The 21,392-nt window shown below is 41.3% G+C and overlaps 1 protein-coding gene across 2 annotated transcripts in view; it reads right to left on the reverse strand.

Annotated features, from left to right (window-relative positions):
- The window catches only part of STEAP2 (STEAP2 metalloreductase), a 266,317-nt gene that overhangs the window by 103,578 nt on the left and 141,347 nt on the right, over positions 1-21,392 (reverse strand). For both annotated transcript variants that reach the window (XM_044067531.1, XM_044067532.1), the window contains exon 3: positions 11,456-11,983. In XM_044067531.1, coding sequence (XP_043923466.1) covers positions 11,456-11,983 — 528 coding nt within the window. The remainder of the gene's footprint in view (positions 1-11,455; positions 11,984-21,392) is intronic.

The raw sequence follows: 21,392 nt of genomic DNA on the forward strand, positions 1-21,392 counted from the left end.
TCAATGCTAGACTTGGGGAATCTATAAACCGAATTCCCAGATGGGGATCACTGAAAAGTAGCTGGAAGATTTGGTGTTGGTTGGATAGGAAAAGAGGTTGTAAAATAGGTGCCCCAGAAATAAATGAGCTGGTAGGTGACATACTACCTGAATTATCACTCATGAAATATTAACTTCAATTTCAACTTTTTTATAGTGCTTATTTCCGATGCACTTCTACATACTCTGAAGAGAAGCAATGTATACAACAGAAAAATAAGAAATAAAACATATTACAAATAAAGCAGAGCTATTCATAAAAATTTAATTCTGTGCATAAACAAATGTATAAACATAAAATAGTGAGTAAAACTGATAAATTAACATGGTAGCAAACAGAAAAAATGAATTTGTACTCACTATATTTAAATGTCTCAGATATTTAGATGAAGTCAAACCTATGGGAATCCAGCAACAGCAGACGAGTAAGTCCAGTGATCCTCACCCAGCCACACTGAGCTGAACTTAGCCAGGCAGTCTGCGAGCAGTCATAAGTGTATATTAGCCAGAAGCTCTGCATCCAGCAGACACAAAACCTGCACTCCTTAACTCTTTAAAGGGTGTTCAAACAAAACAACAAGCTTAATTTCAGTCCTCGTGGCCACTCACCTAGATGCTCACACTGTAATAGTATCAACTAATAAACCAAAAGTGCACTCCACAGGGTCTCAACATTACAAGGAATAAGCAGAAACACTGCAAGATCAACATCCAGTGCACAACAACAGCAACAACATCCTCAAATGTCCACTGCTGCTCCAGAATGCCATTCCTCAGCAGGCTAAACACACTAGGATGCCAAGAAGTAAATTCACAGAGTGCTATTAAAGTCAGGACCAAATCCAAATAAAATCTTAAAAATAGCTGTTATACAATCTTTTAGATCTTAGACACTCCAACTGTATGGATAATAACTACAAAATAGTACAGAAAATAAATAGGTTCAGTAGGCAGTATAATGCCCCTGTCCTCAGACATGCACACTGATATTTCATTAGAAGGCAGCTGAAATGTCTGTCCACCTCAAAATTGGCCTCCCCATTTAGTACGTCTCCTGTGTGCATCTCCATCAGGAAGCAATGCGAACTGATGATCCACTGTCATATCCTCCCGGCCTCTAAGCAAAATAAGACTGAGTTCCCTCTTGTTAGCGATATACTAGATCACAGCCAGACTTTTTTGAAAGAAAGTTTTAGAAGACCAGAAGGGACAGTAAGACTGTCCTCATTTCTAGGACATTAACACTCAAGCACAATTCCTGGTATGTATACCCATGTAACCCAAATGGTCTTCTCTATAAAATGTCTCCCCACCTTCACCTCAGGGCTGATGCATTTGTGATTATTATATTATAAGGAGGTAACAGCTGGAAGAGGCTTCTTGTGTGAAAGGTGGTTAGATCTAGCCACCAAGCAGGGTAAGAATGAAGTACTTTTGATATGCAAACTAGATGTGAAAGGGGGGTTTGAATGCTGAGATGCAAATACCAGCAGGGTCCACTGAAGGACCTTCATATCAAAATTGATATGAAGAATACTGATGTAGCCACAGGGCCCCAGAGACTTTGCTGCTATTGTATGAGCAGAGAATACAGTGTATAGTGTTTGCTGCAGAGATAACATCTTGTTGATGTAAGAATGCTTGACAAAGGAAATGAGAATTCTGTGATGTTTATTCTCAAATGGGAGAGAACGCTTGGAGCACAGATGTCCTGTTAAAACCAGATCATCCTCTGATGATGCTGTCATGTGATTATGACAATCGGCATATTTTAAAACCTGATCCAACCAGGAGCCAGTCAACTAAATAGGGGAAGTCTTTGTTCCCTGACATGGTGAACAACTTGAAAGCTGACATGAAGCCAGACAAATGAGTCCTGAATTGAAACAGACTGCTTCAGACCCAGATGTGGTCTGAAGGCCCATTCAATCCTCATTAGGTAAGTACAGAAGTATGAAGTGTGCCATGCCCAAACAAAATATATCTTCAGGAATTAATGCATTTAGGCTGCAGAGATCGGCAATTGGCCTGAGGTCTTTTATTTTGTCTGGCACTAGAGGGAATCCAGAATAGCATCCTGCATCTTTTCAGTCTGGTGGAACCTCTCACATGGCACTTTGGAACTTTTTTTTTTTTTAATAAACATCTTTATTAAATTATCACATATGACACAGGCAAGCTTACATTTACATAAATGAAAAACAAACAAAATGACACCACTTTAGTTGCAAACATTAACTTGTTTTGAGAAGCCTTACCAGTTTCTTCCTTGTCGACAGTTTATGATGAGGTAGGATGTCTGACAAGGATATCAAAAAGGACTTGGGTAACAGGGAGGGGAAGAAAGATAATTCAGGGTTCTCAAGATATCCTCTCCCTTTACCATCTGTCCTTGGTTACCTTTTGTTCACATTTGGACATGGAGGGAGAACCTCACCCTGGTGCCTACAAAGTGGGACAGTCAGGTAAGAAGTAAGGACTGCTCCCATATTCTTGGAGGCTGACTACACTTCCTGTTGACTGCTTAACACCCTGGCGTCTAGGCCTGTAACCCTGTGGAAATGGACTGAGGATGCCTATACTCAACATTGTCTAGTTCTTGCCATTGTGGACTAAACTGAAACTACTTGTAGCACTGATTTCACTACATCCTAGAAAAGGTAGGCTGCAGATATGAAACATAAGACCCACAGCATGTGGGTTTACCCCCACATCTTCACATTTTTCAAGTGAGCAAAAACATCAGGGCCAAACAAGAAGAGGTTCCTTGAAGTAAGTGTACAAGGAAGTTACCTTGGTGCCCTCAGCCAACTGAGTAAAATGCAGCCAGGACTGGCTGTGTGCAGCAGGGCCAAATCCTGCTCCTCTAGCAGTTCGTTCTGACATGCTATAAGGATTATGGATGGTAAGACTGCTCAGAATAGAAATGATAGGTAACTGAGTCCTTCAATGGACCGTCTGGCAATTCTTCTACTACACACTGTACTTCATCATTCATGTCCTCTAGAAATACAAGCAGATTAAGCACTCATAGTGGCAAAGTAGCAAACAGGAAAACCTGCTAACCAAAGCTGTTCCCAGACCCAAATGCCTTGCTGGAGCGATGGATAATAAAGCTCTAAGAAGTGAGAGTACAGCAGAAAGCAAATGCAGATACAGTGTCAGCTGCTTTGGAGTCTGTTCAGATTGCACACTCCCTCATACAATGGAAATAATCTGGTCTACTTATTTAGAAAGAGGGGACAATGTGTCACTGTTTTTCCAGGCAAGTGTTACAGCATGCTAAAGGATGTACATTAAGAAAGGGACCACTGAGAAGAACTGGATGGGGGAATCAACTGGCCTTTTGCAGTCTAGCTATGCAGCAAAGAAGGATTCAGCCAGACAGCCTCCCTACATTACTTTGCAAAACTTTCCAAATATTGGATAAAACACAGATTATGATCCAGACAGCAAACAGGAGGAGAGTAGTAATGAGAGGCTGATCCAATGCTGGTTCTCCCATAATGCGGAAGGAGGGAACAATCTAAATGCAGAAATGCCAGCATGCAGAAGCTGATGCACATAAAGTGCTGCACCAAGATTAAGGAAGTGTGCTTGGTTGTACCAAGTTGGTGGCAGAAGCCTCCGATGCACATGCATGGAAGTGTTGTGAAAAGGGAAGTAAACTTGCTACCCCCACAAAGTGATACAGCTTCCCACACCAGCCTCCAAAGGGATATAGCAAAATAACATGATACTTCTGTAGCTCTGCATAATAACAATGCACTCTAGTGGGACTGAGAGCCTGAGATGTTCTGTGATCTGGGAACTAATTATAAAAACAACTTCATACCTGGCTAGATGGTGGCTCCTATGGTCAGCTCTTAATTTGTCCAAGCAGTGGTCCCTACAATGGAACAGATAAATAAGCTCAACATCTACGTTTTGTAGGCACAGAGACAAAAAGCAATTAGAAAAAAGAAAATACCTTTCTAAATTTGGGATAAAAAGCAATTAGAAAAAAGAAAAGACCTTTATAAATTTGGGATAATCTGTGGTGGGGGTGTAGGATCTGGCACTTTCTTCATCATCTAGATCTTCCACAGTAGTCAGGGTCTAGGTACTTTGTCTTAGTCAAACTTTTTCTGCACATTTTTTGGGAAGTTTACATTTGAAAGAGTCCAGGGTCCTCGTTTCCCAGGAAAAAAATGGAGGACCTAAGAGAAGCAACTAGCCAAGGCAAGGGAGTGGATTGCTGAATTAGCCATGAGGAAGGGGGCAATTGTGCCATCTCTAATGATCCTTGACAGCTCTGAAGGCACTATATAAAGAAGCCTGTTGAACAGTTCAGATAGGAGATGAAAGCTCCACTGCCAGGGGCACTGATACCAGAAAAACTGGCACAAAGGCCACTGACACCTGGCTGTTGCTGGGAACCCTGACACTGGCAGTCCAAATGCTGGAAAGCCAGCAGTTCAATTGCCACTGCTAGGAACACCAGCTTTGAGTATATCAGTGCTGGGAAAGCCAAAAGCAACACTGGCTGGGCTGACATCATATACGATGTCGGATAGCCATCCAACTACCGGAGTTCACAACAAATGCAAAGAAAAAGAAAAGGACAAGCAACCGAGGTCCAAAACCGACGACGAAGCTTCTCCTAAGCAAGTTGCCGGTTCTCAGTGAGGCACTTTCACAGCCCCTGACGCCCGCTACTTTAGAGTCGCAAGCCACTACCGACTCCTTTTGAGCATCTGTTTTTTGGGCATGGAGGCCTATCCTTGTGACTGGCGAACTTGTTTCTTTGCCTTTAAAGGTGTCTTAGACTTTGTCTTTGAAGTTGGTTTAATATATAATTGTTTAGGTCTGAATACACCCTCAGAAGCCAATGCCTGCTCAGCGGTTCCGGACCCATCTGAGGAAATAGTCTCTGAGGCTCCAATACCTTGAGTTTGCAGTGGTCTGGCCGACTCCACATGGGTGTCTGTAGCGGCTTGCGACTCTAAAGTAGCAGGCATCAGCGGCTGCGAAAGCGCCTCACTGAGAACTGGCGACTTGCTTAGGAGAAGCTTCGGTGTCGGTTTTGGACCTTGGTTGCCTGTCCTTTTCTTTTTCTTTGCATTTTTTGTGTACTCCAGTAGTCGGATGGCTATCCAGTGACATTGTATAATTAAATCTTCGGCCAAAATAGCTTAAAGCAAAATCGTACCGACGCTTAATAGTGCGCTGGTTAAATCTAGCACAAAACCGACAACTAGCAACGTTGTGGTCAGGGCCTAGGCAAGGAATATAGTAAGAATGAAAATCCTTAGGAGGTATTTGCTTCCCACAAGATATACAATTATTAACTTTTTCTGACATCGGTCTGGAGCAAGAAAAAAGTTTCCCCAATGGGGTACTTAGCTTTTAATGAAGACTTCGGATCTGAAATTCGAACACGAAAATCTCAGGAGTCGTCCGACCGGCACTTGCGAACTGCGTTTGCTTTGGGCACTGAGCGGCAAGAAAGGCTGAATAAAATGGCGTCAGCTGCATCTTTTATACCCCTGATGACCTGACGTCAGGGAAGAGGCATCAGTAATCGACGCAGGACCCAAGACTTTGGAATTCAGGCCGACTGAGGGCAGCCTGCCAGCAGGATAACCCAAATGTAATGACTGCAACAGTGAAACACGAAGAACATCTAGATGCTAGTGAAAAAAAGACAGCTAGGTAGGAAGGAGAGGCAGGACCCATTGTAGCCAAAGCAAGAGAGACAGAGGTAGAGGTCACTAACCAGTGCTGGCTCAAATGGCAGATGGACTCAGACAGTTTATTATAATCTATGGCTGAGATTGCAGGGCACTACCTCACACTCCCAGGAGTTACAAACCTCGGGTAACAGAGGGGGGCCTGTACTGATGAAGAAGATGAAGTGATAGGCTCCAAGGCTAGTATGGAGGGAATTTTTACAGAAACCCCCTTATGTAGCCATCTGAAGCCTGACCATCTTCTTTAATAACTAGTTTCAGGCAAGCACACCCTGGTGAAAAGAACGAATCAGAATCCAATGTGGAAGAAGCAGCCATAGCAATCAAATGATAATTCTTGTATAGGTGGATCCTACTTATTTTGAGAAAACAAAGACATTTTAAAATGTTTCTCATCAGAAACAGATTTAGAAGACGCAGAAGGTGAAGAAAAAAAAGCATAGCTAGAAGACGGAGTACAACAACACTCTCTTTGAACAGCTGAAAGCACCTGGGAAAGAAGAAAAGCCTGAAAGTCCTTTTTGTATCTTTGATGGTTAATACTATTAATTCTTTTGCAGATTCTACAGCATCTAATGAGAAGGGTTTCTCTAAAATGGTGCAATCACTGACTAACTCAACTATAAACATATTTTGAAAATACAGAAATAAAAGCCACAAGCTATGTAAGGTAGGCCTAAGCCCAATCATGCAGATGGAGTGAAAGGACATTTTTTAGCGTAAGGAAATTTTATGAAAGACACCCTCAGTCCAGGGGAGACATTAATTATCCCTTTATAGACTGGGAAACATACACTGCCTCTACCCTGCAGGCACGTTACCTGGACTTTATGAACACAGATGCCCTTGATCAGTTCGTGCACACTCCAAACATAAATTCAAACATACTGGACCTAGTCCTCACCAATATAGGAAAGTGCTGTACCCCCCCCCCCCCTCCATGTCCACACTGGTGAAGCTGGGTCACAAAACTGTATCCTTCGAAATAAAAAATCAGCTTGGAAAATCCAACAAAACCTGTTTTAGTTAAGAACTTTTCTAAAGCAAACTACATCCTATTAAGTGACAGTTTGTCAAAATTCAATGCCCCACCTACCCCCAAGTTCACAACAGCTTATGCAGAATTGTTCACAGAAACACTGTACAAATGTCATGTAAATGGCTGGATAGGGACTATTGTACCAACCAGAAGTAAGCCCAAAACAAACCCCAAAACTAAACCACACTTAAGGCTGCCACCTGTCTCGTTATCAGCAGGAAACTCACGGGTTGAGTTCCCCCATCCACCCCAAAAGTCCCACTTTTCAGTAATGCCAAATCGCCATGGAAAAGCTGCAAATACTTCTGTTTTTTCCGTGGTAATTCAGTTACGTCATCAACGGTGACAAACGTGGATCTGCAGGCAGAGCTGTTCCCTGTTAGGTCTGGGTGTGTAAATCATGCAGCAACTGGCTGCAACTCGTAAAGGGAGCAGGGATTTAGCCAGGAAGAGCCCTACAATAAAGCAATATCAATATCAGTTTTACACCCTAAATCATTCACAAAAATAGGCCTAAAATATGCAATTTCTCTCTCACCCTGAACCTCCTCCTTCATTAAAGCCACTGCATCAAACATCTCACTATTTAGCAGGAACAGACATTACCACCCATCGTACAGTACAGATACACACTCACTATTTTGCAAAAAGTAAGGAAACTCTGGAGAACATATTACTCAAAGATCACGGCTGTAGAGCATTTTTTATTAGCACTTCTACAGCTACTAACAGGAAACTGGGATTTATCTTTTCATTTTTTTATAACTACGACCAGGACCAGCAAGTTAGAAAGTAAGCCAGCCGTCAAGCCATCAAGCCAGCCCATACCTCTGAACTCTCCAGATTTTAGCAGAATGTCCAGATTTTTTTTCTGCCTTATATTTTTTGGTCTTGTCATCATAGAATTTCTGTTTTTCTGACAAGTCATTGGGAAGATCTGAGGACTGAAATCACTAAATAATAGTATATATTTGAGTTTCAGACATCAAATCCTTCTGAAAATGCATGTTAACACAAACCTTGTTACTCAAGCAACTTTCTAAGTTTTTAAGAGCAATATTTAAAATATTTCCTTATTTTTGAGGGATGAGGGCATGTTTAGTGGCATGCTTAACTGCATCTCCTTTACCACTGCTGTGATGATGTCATGGTAGAGGGTCTGGCCAGTATCATATTGACCACACCCCCATGTCCCACTTTGGCCCTCTTAAAAGGAGTCAACCCTAACCACACTGGAGGAGTCCTAATATTAAGAGGGCATATAACAAAAGGAAAAGCATCATGGTCAAAATTAGAAAGAGAAACTCTCATAATGACATGAGGTCACTAATTAAATTAAAGAAGAAACTAAGAGAACTAATTAAATACAAGGCCAGTTATGAGGTCAACATAGCTAAAGATAACCACAAGGCTTTCTACAGCTATTTTTGAAACCCCAAAAGTAACATGGCACAGTGTGCAGAACTGGTAGTAAGTGGTAACACCTTCACTGAGAAAAGTGACATAGCAGATCTGCTGGCCGACAAATTCAACGCAAACTCAGCTCCCACTCCCAACCAAAGTGGAATCCCTACTAGCATAACCTCTCCAATTAACATCAGGGAGCAGGTCACAGCAGTACTCACTTAGGCCAAAAACAAAGACTCAATGGGACCCAACAATATCCCAGACTGTCTCCTAAATAGCCTGAAACATTCCTATCAGAACCACTTGAGTAACTTTTCAACTGCAGTCTTAAAACAATATACTACATACAAAACAAGTAGAGGACAGCAACAGTTACCCCCCTACTCTAGGGGGGACCATCAACACCGACACCAGAAACTACAGACCCATTAGTCTTACCAGTCTATTATGCAAAGCCATGGAATGATTAACAAAGACACTGGCAACCTACCGACACCAAAGGAACACCAAGTATATACTGCTGCAGAGTCAAAGGTACAAAGCACAACGAGAAAGTTGAGGTAAAAAACACACCATTAGTCACATGACCATGGCTGCGGGTCACGTGATGTGTTGGGCGTGTATTTAATGTCTGATTTTAATGTACCTGTGTCTATCATTGAGAAAGGGTCTTGTACCTGAAAGCTTTGTGTTTGATAAAGGTGTGTTTTTTACCTCAACCTACAGACACCAGACATATCCCAATTTGGTTTTGTCAAGGGAAGGTCATGCCTACATAAACTGGTAGACTTCTTTGAGAAGTTAGCCAATGCAATAATTGAAGGGAAAATGGCTCATAAAGCCTACCTAGACCGGGCTAAGGTGTTTGATATACTACCCCTCAGGTATTGTGGACATCCACATAACTAGGCATAAATCCATACATAACTCACTGGGTTGGTGAGATAGTGTCCTGCAATCTGAGCCACAGACTGGGATAAATTGGCTGAGTCCATCTGTCATTTGAGCTACTACTATTCAATGACCTCTATCAAAAGGCAGGTCACCAGTAGCACACCACAGGTCTTCGTGCTGGGCCCACTCCTGTTTGGCATCTACTTCTCAGGGGTCAAGGTTACTGTCAATGGCTTCTGGCTCACAAAATTCACAGATGACTGGAAACTGAATGTTAACATAAATTCCCCCCAATACACCAATATTCTGCAATTGGATATAATACAGACAAATGACTGGTGCCAAAGCCAAGGTTTACAATTAAATGCAAAGAAATATATTATAGTGCCTTTTGGGAAAATGTCCACCCAGGCAAATTACTCCACTGATAAGATACCCTCTAAGAGTTGACCCAGTGGTTAAAGATCTGGGAACATATGTAGACAGTAATCTGGCCTTTGACCAAAATGTAGCCAAGGCAGTATGAAAATCATTCTACGTTACCCAACTTATAAGCAAGGGTATGGCATCCAGGTCCAAAGAAGTTATAGTACCACTCTATTCATCCCTTATCAAACCAATCATTGAGTATAATGCCCTCTTTGGCATGTACCTGACTAGGCACATGTATCAGCTGGAACTCCTACAGAGGTTCCTTTCCAAAAGAATTCAGGGCATTAACACATTATCCTATAAAGATCACCTTAGAGCCCTGTCTCTATACTTGGTCTCCTACAGGTTGCCAGGAGACAATCTGTGCTTAGCATACAAGGCATCCTTAGATCCAGCCCTGATGGAGCTTTTGCACGTCTGCAAAATGAAGAGCACCAGAAACACTAAATCCAGGGGAAAAAACTTTGCTTGTGACAAAAACAGAACATGCTGGTGAGACAGATATGTGTCTCAAAGGATCCTCATGCTCTGGAATAGGCTCACCATCCATGTGAAGCTCAGTCCATCCCTAAACCTATTCAAATGTAACCTTGACCATTGGATGAAAATTGTAAATGCATCCCAGGGCTGGGCCCCATGTCTCCTACAGACAGGGGACAACAATAAACATTTCATAAGTAACATACCCCCCCATATAACATTTTAGCAACCCCCTAAATAACATACCCCTCTTAGCTAACATATCTCTCTAATTTAGATGCATATGTTGCAAGGGGATGCAACTGGGTTGAGTTGTACAACTAGGCTTATAAAGACCCTGGTAGTCATTAGCCTAGTACATACCTATGAACCCATAAACCTAAATGCAGACAGAAGGGAAAAAGAGTAAAAAAAATATCCTACTCTAATCTTCTCAAAACCACCATAACACAATAACATTGATCAGACAAGACGTCAAGCAATCTGGGGCCAATTATTCTTATAATGCTGAGATCAGCAAAGAAGAACGAGAAAGTAAGCGAAGTATGGTGCATTATGGGAAGGAGAAGAGTGGCAGGTATCCTGGGAAAGTTTTGTTTGATGTATAGTCCTAATCTGTGATAACAGCCCTAAAACTTTCCAAAGATGGAATTCTTCTTACAAGATCACTATTTACAGAAGTTAAAGGTAAATTAAACATTAACTGCTCAAAATGCCCTTAGGCTGCTGCATAAATACTCTGACGAAATTCCATGAATGTGCAGAGATGTGAAAGAATAGCAGCAAATCCAGGACTGGTTTCATGTCATAAACTCATCCCCTGCCATGATATGCACCAACCCCATCCTAATCCTCAACACAGCAATGTACTGGGAAATAACATGGATAAATAAATGAATGCATAAATGACTAAGATTAGAAATAAGCAATTGCATTTAAAGTAATCAAAATCTTAAGTTCATAACAGCACCACTAGGTGATACGGGTCAATTAAAATATAGGTTCCTGAAAACGTCAAACCTATGCGGGGAGAAAATTTGTTAAACATAAAAAAAAGAAAAAATTTCACCAAAACACAGAAACAAGAAGAAATCTGTTCGTCAGCTAAAATGCACCTTTTTTTTTTTACTTTGGTGGGTGCATGTTCCCACACATGTGCTGTTTATTATACCTAATTCTGATGATGCTATACCTCAGACAATAAAAATAAAGCTTACAACAAAACTTAAGCACCACCACTTCTTGAAGACAGGGTAGGCCTATCCTTGCTAACCTGTGCCACTAACACATTTTATTTCTCAAAGCACATTCAGTGAAAAGTGCTTTGAGCTGTTCTTTTCCTATATACATGTGAATAACATATGGTAATAGTGTTATCCAATGCAGAATGTACTACAGTGGTGTACCCAAAGTTATTAGCATTACTGACTACCTGTTGATATGCCATATTGAGGAACAGATATCGCTCTGACCTCCTCATAGGTAAACAGAGACTGTAGAGAACATGGATTGCAGCAAAAAAGAAGCTGAGTAGTCCCAACTGTTTTCTACAGCATAGCCAGTCTTCAAGCCAGGGAGGAAATCGTCTGTACTTTGTACCATAATAAAGCTGGTAAGCAGCTGCTAGTAGTCCCGCTAAGTATACCAACGACAGCAAAGTAATGGCAACAACAGGTAAAGTTTTGTTAACAACTTCGATTGGAATTTTGTAGAAGTCACTTTGTTGTTTCCGCAAATATGGATGTATGACATCTCTGATGAAAGAATAGACAAAGAAAACAGCTGCAAGGCTCACTGCTACAAGAACTGGTCCTTTCCATGGAGTGAACAGGCGCAGCGGTATATTTTCTATTTCTCTCGCTGATGCCAGCATACCCATGTCAATAGGAATGAAATTCAGCTGCCGAGAAAGTTCAATAACTTGATGGCGTGCCTGTACATTATTGCTACAAATATAAACCTGTAGATAAAAAAAAATCATGGTGTTACTAATGTCTGGAAACAAACCAAACAATGAAAATAATTAATCCATTAAATTGTTGGTCTGCAGCCTAGGAAAAGCACATAAGCACTACAAGACTGTAAGACCGTCCATGGTTCATTTAGTAGTAAACTGAGAGGCATACATTCACTTCAGACAAAGACACTTCGACTAAAGGAGTTTAAGAATACTGCAAGCAACATTACAAGAAACACTGTAAAAACTACCTATCTTCCAATTTCTCTTCACTGTGTCTTTTTAATAATAGGCTTGACATAAATACAGCATTCTCTTTACATAGGCCTAGAAATGCAGCCATATTAAAACAGGCCTATGTCTTCATTTTACATTTCACATTTTATATGCAGTTTACTAAATGCAGTTTCAACAGAAAAGAATGTTTTAGTGAAGAATACAAATGAGCTCAGTGAAATAAGCACTGATAAGGATTAAATGTGCTAACACTATGTGTGGAACATTTGGCTCAAAAATAGAACTTGCTTAGATGGCACAAGGCTTGGGAACCAAGGTTAAAAAAGTGTGCAGAACTTGTAGAAAATTTAAAGGGTGTTAGTACTATAAGACATACATTCTAGACAGAAGTTAGCTCAGTTTTAAGAAGACCGAGTACAGCAGGTCAGTTTTGGTCACTCAGGAGACTGAGTACAGAAGTTAATTAATAATCCAGCAGTTGAAATTTACAGCAGTGAGTTGAAGTCAGTAAATGTCCAGGACCTAAAGAAAACAGTGCACTTTGTCCTGATTCTGCCATTACAAAGAAAATTAACAATTCTGAGTTCAAAGTTACAGTGATCAGTATAATTCATTCTTCTGATCTACAGAAGTCTGAACATTTAGTGTGTTTCAGTTCATCAGCACTGTTACCTGGACAGTATCGGTACAAAACTTGTTCAGATCTTGTTAAGCTACTTCATCTACCTCCACTGTATGCTACTACTACATAGTAAACCACCTTTATCAAACTCCCAGTGAGTAAAGACTTTTATTCTGACAGGAACAAAATATTCGGCACTTCTTCAGTACAGTTCCAGGTATAAAAAGATAAGAACATTTATTCCCGTTCTTGAAGTCTCTTACGTCCTCATTTGGAGTTTCATAAGAAGAAAAACAGTTTATATCAATTTCATATTTAAATATATATATATATATATATATATATATATATATATATATATATATATATATGGGTTCACTACTAAATCTTGAATTATGGAATCTCGAGACTCTGAAGCCCGAAGACTAGAATCTCGAGATTCCGTAATATCGAAATAAAAAATAAATAAATAATAATAAAAAAAAAAAACATTTAGAAGGTATATGTAGGGGGGAAAGCCCCCCTGCACCCCCCACGTGGGGGGGCTGCACCCCTCACCCCCTGCACTTAAATATACCAACTCCAAGATTGCAATACAGTGGAGTGAACAGCTAAATTTCCGTTCCGCTCTGCACGACACTATTTTGCCATTCACTCCACTGTGGTGTGATCTCGAAGTTGGTATATTTAAGTTGCAGGGGGTGTGGGGGCGCCGGGGGGCTTGCCCCCCTGCATTTGGTTTAAAAAATGTTTTTTTTTTTTTTATTTCAATATTATGGAATCTTGAAATTCTGGTCTTTGGGCTTCAGTGTCTCGAGATTCCATAATTTGAGATTTAGCAGTGAACCCATATATATATAAACAGAGACAGAGAGGATTATATTCACATTATTATGTATTTTGAGCAAACTTTTGGCATACTTTTCAAGAGTAAATAACCCACGACTGGGACTGAGATCTAACTACAATCCTTTGTAATACATGAGGAGTTGTAGCTGCCCCATGTGAACAGCTTTACTTAAAAAAGGCTGTATAGCCACATGTGTTAAGTAACAGCTTTTAAAGCTGTTGGTGATTAGTTACGCACTTCACTTCTCACTGCCATTTGTAAAACAATATCACACGTGTTACATCTTTTACAGCTATTAGTCGATTAACACTGTAGTCTTGTAGTGACTGCTGCTGCTGTTGTTGTAGCACAACATTGTATTTATTTTATATTAACTAGCTTAATATGTGAGAAGCTGGCTTATAACATGCTTGTTATGGCTAAGTTCTTAAGTATGCACTTGGCTAGAAGAAGGCTATTTCTGTCCTGTTTTGGAGCATAAGGAGAGTGTTCCATTTACTAGTATCATTACATGTACCATACTCTAAGGTAACTGTAATAAAACCTTACATCTGTCCCAAAAAGAAATGCCTAAACTATCTTCTAGTCTACAACTGATGACTTGTGCAAGCTGGAAATTCTAAAGGATGACAAAGAGAGACCAGTTCCTTGAAGGAAAGGCTAGAATGTTTACATATGGGATATTGGTTCTGATTTTTTAAACAAAAGTTAAGTATTTACTGTAATGACTGATCTGAACTCACAGTTTCATCTTCATTACCTTAAGAACTATGGCTTGCAGGACTGACATGGGCATCCAATACTTTCCCGGGTTACGAAGGACTCTCCTTCTCGAAAAACAATGTTGTGCAAGTTAGGATTAATACCTTGCTAAGCAGTTAGCCTGTGACCAGCTAGGCTTCCAGAAATCTTCCCTACTCCCAGTTGGATGTATAAAGAATGCATCAGCTACTGACATCTTTAGATATTTCTTGCCCTGGTATTACCAGGGAAGAAGCCCTACAACCCTAGGGCAAAGTGGGAAACAAGAAACATCCACCACTGTTCAAGGTCCATCATGAGGTGCTCCAATCCCAATATTCCAAGATGAAGACTAACAGAATAAGGGATGATGCCCTGATAAGACAGAAACTAGCTCAGTGGGAGATAAGATAAGATAAGACTGCCAGCCCAAACCTAGAGGGATACCAGGGAAAAGCAGGAAAAGAGGAAGGAGGGAGGAATATTGGACTGTAATAGTGAAAACAGTTAAACATCTACATTTACAGTAAGTTCCTAATGCAGCTGTATTATATTTACTATAATATTAACTGGTACAGTAAAGGGAAATGCATTAAAAGTAAACTAAGTTGCCCTAAGGCTGTAGTGGATTAAGGAAAATGTTAGCAGTGCAATACTTAAAATAAATGTGTGAATCTGTGTACTTAAAATGTGCATTTACTACACTGGAAGTGTAGTGCATTTTGAAAATACACTAATCTCTTCTTTACTGTTCAAACCTCTACAGTGTAAGTCAAACACTCCTTGTGAAATGTTGCAACGAATGATGACAACAACACCTTATTTCAACAACAGACTGTGGGATTCCTCTCCTTTACAAAAACATATAAATGAGAAACAAAAATGTATATTCTAAAATTCACACTGTAGCCAAGGAAATCCAGTCTGTGACTCATAAAAAGACAGGGAGAAACTGTTAATTCATGATGTTACTACTTAGCCTGCTAGAAAGTTAGCTGTTGGATTTTCTGTTGGAGGATGCTTGCAGACAAAGCTATTTCCTATAAAGGCTCTGTAAATATTGTTTTCACTTTGGAATCTACATACAATTAGGGCAGATTATATATTCAATTAAAGTACGTTAGCTATAGTTTAGCAAATAGAGTGTTTGCTCTAAGTTGTCCGTTCAGTACTTTTATTTTACATTACTTGGACAAGAATAATTCAGTCAGCATATTTATGTTTCAAGTGAAATGCTTTATTTTATTTATTCTAAGTAAAAAAGTGTTATGATTATATTTAAATGCTTGTGGCTGATGGATTATTTACTGAGTTAAGAGTTTATGCATGTTACTGGTATAATCTGCATTGGCTGTCCATTAAAGGATAATTGCACAGAGGTAACTACTACAATTTAAATATTTAAAAGTTGGCTTATTTTAAAGGAAAACAGTAAGGCGCGTTTTGTTTTATTAGTTTTGACTAACCTTGGAAAGGGGGTGCTGGTGTCACAGAGTAACCATTTATCCCATCCTGGAAAACAGTTTTGTGAGTTTGTGACTGCAAAATAATTCTGGCCAAGTTTCAATTACCAAGTGCACTGAAAGCCACTTGGCTCATTCTCAGGTAGGTGAATCATGTGGAGCCAATGATTGTAACTCTGATTTGCAAATGCATAGTGTAATGCTTATTTGGGTGTAGCAGGGTTTGGCAATTATCAAGGTAGCGGTCCACATTTACCATGTTCTCTTAAAAAATTTAGTATAGTATCTAGTAGCAGCGGTGGGTTTCAAACCCCATACTGCTGGTTGCACTGTACATTAAAAGTACAGTTTTGTACCTACCATAAATGTAGATGTTCGAAGATCCACATTGCTGCAGTCCTTACATATGGGTAGTCCGCTGTCCTCGGTCGGCCCGAATACCAAAGTATTAGGCTGACGTCGGTCATGGGCGCTCAGATCTGACATCAGAGCGTCAGGGTATAAAAGCGCATGACCGACGTCATATCCTCAGTCTTTTCTTGCCCCAGATGTCAGAAGGCCCTAAAAAGAAAGGCCACAGCCCAAAAACAGGATACCTCCCAAAAACATGCCCAACAACAACCATCACCCAAACCATATAACCATGCCAAACTACAGAGGGGAAGGAGGGACTGCAGCAATGTGGATCTTGAACATCTACATTTATGGTAGGTACAAAACTGTACTATGTTCTTCATCTCACATTGCTGCAGTCCTTACATATGGGTAGAATCCCAAAGCAGAGGTAAAGGGAGGATGGCAAAATCATAAAGCATTAGGGGCTGCTAAAATGCCCTGTAATATTGCAGTGGCAAATCCAGCCCTAGACCTAGAATAAAGAGGAAGGTGGTAATGCTTGGAAAAAGTATGTACTGAACTCCAAGTGGCTGCTTCCAAAATATCTTTTGTAGCTACCCCCCTTAGAAAGGCAGTAGAAGTGGCAGTAGCTCTAGTGGAATGAGGTCTGATTCCAGCCGGAATCTCCTTACCATGATGGGAATAACAGAAAGAAATACAAAACCCAATCCATTTAGAAATAGTTTGTTTTGAAACAGGTTTTCCTGAGAACCCAAAGCAAAAGAAACAAACAACTGCTGAGACTGCCTGAACCCCTTGGTTCTGCTCAAATAATAACGTAACTGCCTGTGAATATCCAAAGTATGCAAAATCTTCTCCCCTTTATTTTGGGGGTTTGCATAAAAAGTAGGCAAATGAATAGTTTGGTTCAAGGCCACACTAGAAACCACTTTAGGCATAAAGGAAGGATTAGTACGCAAGGATACCCTATCCTTATGAAAAATCAGGAAAGGTTCCACTGCCATAAGGGCCTGTAATTCAGAAACCCTTCTTGCAGAGGTAATGGCCAACAAAAAAGCAGTCTTCCATGATAAATACTTTAACTCGGCAGTAGCTGCAGGCTCAAAAGGTTGTAGAGTAAGCTTTTCCAACACAAAATTGAGATCCCAAGCAGGAGTAGGAGCTCTTGGGGGTCTTATGTTCTTTGCCCCTCTAAGAAATTGCTTAAACAAAGGATGGGAAAATAAAGGAGGGTCACAGTCATAGTGAGCAGAAATGGCTGCAGCATGAACCTTTATCGAGGAGAAAGACAAACCCTTGTCCAATAACTCAGTAAGATATTGAAGGAAACACTTAAATCAGGCTTGGAAACATCAAAGTCCTTCGCTTTGCTCCAAAGAAAAAATCTCCTCCATTTATCAGCGTAAACTTTCCTTGTACTAGGCCATCTGGCCTCCAAAATAACATTCAAAACTTGTTGTGGAAGCTGAGACCCTCCAGGGTCTAAAACAGAATATGCCAGGCTGTGAGATGCAGAGACTGAATCTTGACATTGAGGAAGTGATTGCCTTCCTGGGACAAAAGATGCGGAATCAAAGGCAGAGGCCATGGAGGCTCCCGTACAAAACTCCTCAGTAGTGGGTACCAGTGCTGTCGAGGCCAATCCGGCGCTATCAGAATCATGGATGGCATGTCTTTTCTGGCCTTCAGGAGTACCTTGGGAATGAGAGGCAGAGGTGGAAAGGCATAGACATGAAGATTGCTCCAACTGAATGATAGAGCATCCACCTTCCAAGCTGTGGGATGAAACATTTTTGTGCAAAACTTTGGCAACTGGTAATTTAGTGGAGAAGCGAACAGATCTATGTCTGGAGTCCCCCATAACACTGTCAACTTTTAAAACACATGAGGATCCAGTTTCCACTCGTGAGGATCCACAATTTGTCTGCTCAACACATCCGCTAAGGAGTTCTGTGCTCCTGGTAGAAACCTTGCCTGAAGATTGAGGTGTAAACTGAGAGCAGTCTCCCACAAAATCATCGCTTGCCTGCAAAGAGGGTACGAATGGGTTCCCCCTTGCTTGTTGATGTACCACATGACAGTAGTGTTGTCTGTCTGAATCAACACCTGTCCTGGGTGAAGTAAATCCTTGAAAGCCATCAATGCAAATTGGACTGCTAACATTACCTTCAAGTTGATATGCAAATGTTGAAGTCTGACAGGCCACGTGTCTTGCACCCATTTTCCATTGAGGTGTGCTCCCCAAGCCTTGTCCGAGGCATCTGTCGTTAGAATCTGACTCGCCTCTGGTCGGGTCACAGAGAGTCCCTTGTTTAGGTGACATTCCTGAGCCCACCACAAAAATTCTTTCTGAATGCAAGGTATTATCTGAATGACAGTGTCTAGATCTTGGCAGTGTTGTGTCCATACATTTTTGAGATACCATTGAAGCTTCCTCATATGCAGTTTGGCATTGGGAAGCACCAGAATACAAGATGCCATGAACCCCAAGGCTTGAAGGACTGTCTTTGCAGTCAGCCTGGACTGTAGAGACATTTGATGGAAATAAAGAGAAAGGCTTCTTTGTTTGTCCGGGGTCAAAAAGGCCATCTGGGAAGCTGTATTCAGTCTCACACCCAGAAAGCACATGTCCTGAGAGGGTACTAGACTGGACTTTGTTTCGTTCACAGAATACCCTAGGCATCTTAACACTACCATCACATACTGTAGATGATGCAGAAGTTCATCTTTGTGTTGTGCAATAATCAGGCAATCGTCCAAATAAGGATAAATCTGTATTTCTCTTAACCTGAAAAAGGCTATCACTGGAGCCAGAACCTTTGTGAACACTCTGGGCGCAGTAGATAAGCCAAAGGGCAATGCAGAGAACTGATAATGTAAATTTCCAGCCCGAAAACGCAGGTACCTCCTGCAACTGGGCCTGATAGGAACATGAAGATAAGCCTCTTTGAGATCCAGAGTTACCATCCAGTGATCTTTTCCCAACAGAGGTAAAAGCTGTTGTAACGTCAGCATTTTGAACTTTGGAATGTCCAGATAAGTGTTGATGATAGATAAATCCAAAATTGGTCTCCACGTGTTCCCTTTCTTTGGTACTAGAAACAGGCGAGAATAAAATCCTAGTCCCACTTCTGACAGAGGAACTGGCTGTATAGCTCCTATTTGAAGAAGTAAAGAAATCTGCTTGTGAGCCTCTATCCTTTGCCGAGGAGGAACGTCTGGCATGCCTTAGAAAGGAGGCAATGTATGGAAATAGAACTTGTAGCCTCGGTTTATAATGTCCAATACCCATTTGTCCTGGGTGACTAAAAGCCAGTTTTGCTTGAAGAGTGCTAACTTTCCTCCCAAAGGAGTTGCCAGGGAAGAAGAAGAATCTGGCAGCTGGAAATGCAGGTCATTGGGCCTGTTTACGAAAGGACTGGCCCCTGCCCTCACCTGCAGATTGTGCAGGTGAACTCCAAGTTCTAGGCCTGAATGTACTGTGAGCTCTGCCCCTGCCACGTCTAGATCTACTCCTAGACTGAGAATCAGAAGAAGGGTAGGTCCACCCCTTAGTAGGCCAATTTCTACTAAACTTTGGAGGTTGCACCTGCAAAAAATCTTTAACAGTCTGCATGGACTTAGCCTTGTCTTCCATTTTCTTCAAAACTGACTCCACAGGGGGACCAAACAAAACTTCAGACTGTAAAGGGGCATCCAGAATTCTAGTTTTAACATGCTCGGACAAATTCTGATCCTTAAGCAGGCGTGCCTACGAAGAACTGAACCAGTGGCAGCCACCCTAGAAGAGGCCAGTACAGCATCAAAACCACACTGCAAAGAATGCTTACCCACCTGTTCAGAGACATGTACTAAATCTTGCAATTCTTTACACTCTATGCCCTCTGCCAAAGCATCCACTTTAGCTTTTAGCTGAGAAAGGAGGAAATTCTGATATTTCAACATATGAAACTGGCAATTTAAAGCCCTCATTGCTAAAGTAGAAGAGGTGTACACCTTCTTACCCCATCTATCCAAAGCTCTAGCTTCCTTATCTAGAGGAACCGGATTCTTTACAACAGAAGCTCTAACACCCTTAGGCCCCTGACTAATAGTTTCTGGGTCCGCCCTAGGACTCTTATACAGATATTTATGAGCCTCAGGCACCCTGTAATACCTGTCCGGTTTAACGGCAGGAGGCAAAGAATCTGGATTAAGGGAAGCCTCAGAAAACATCTTGAACAACATCCAAAACAGGAGGTATAGCCAAGGGTCTATGCTGTGGTAAAACAAGAATTCCCTAAGCCTCTTCCGTGAATCAGAGAAATCCTGTCCTTCCCACTTAAAATGCTCCCTCATGGAATGCAGAGTTTCTGAAAATGAAAAATCCTCTGGAGGAGAAGCAGAAGGAGAGAATCCTCTGCATCAGAATCCGAATAAGGGGAAAATCTTGAATATCTTCAGCAGAAGAGTCTGAGTCATCTGAGGCCTGATCCAAACTTTCCAACTCTGGCTCCACCCTGGGCCTCTTATCAGGAGGGGGCATAGAACCTCTAATTAAAGTAATCAAATCTTCTGCCATTTTAAGCATGTGCTTTTTAGGCACAGACCCTGAAGTACCTGGAGGGACACCAGAGGAAGGCAAAACAGACCTGCCCTTAGAAGAAGCCTTAGAAATAGTAGCAGAAGGCCTAACCACCTTAGGCATAGAAGGGAGAACAGTAACCTGAGAGGCCCCTTCAGCTTGACCCGACTCCTGAGAGGCCACATCCTGCAAAATCAAAGTTTCCCCCTGAGACTCAACAGAAACTTCAGCCGGATCCACCTGCTCCACAGTAGTTTCTGCAGGACCGGCGTCCGAAACGGACGAATCAACCTGTCTAGGTTTCAAGGATTTGTCTTTGCGCTTCTTCGTGGAAGCGGGCTGAGGATCCGACGGCATAATATAATTACACCGCTTACCAAAGACTAACCTAGCACAATCTAACCTTCTTTTTATAGTGCGCTTATTAAACCTAGCACAAAACCGACACCCGACTACGTCGTGGTCCGGTCCCAAACAAGGAATGCAAAGAGAGTGATAATCCCTATGCGGTATCTGTTTCCCACAAGAAATACAATTATTCACTTTTTCTGACATCCGGAATTAACAGAGGCAAGAAA

Source organism: Protopterus annectens, chromosome 3.part1 (genome assembly GCF_019279795.1).
Source record: "Protopterus annectens isolate FY-2018-M chromosome 3.part1, PAN1.0, whole genome shotgun sequence".
Lineage (NCBI taxonomy): Eukaryota > Metazoa > Chordata > Ceratodontiformes > Protopteridae > Protopterus > Protopterus annectens.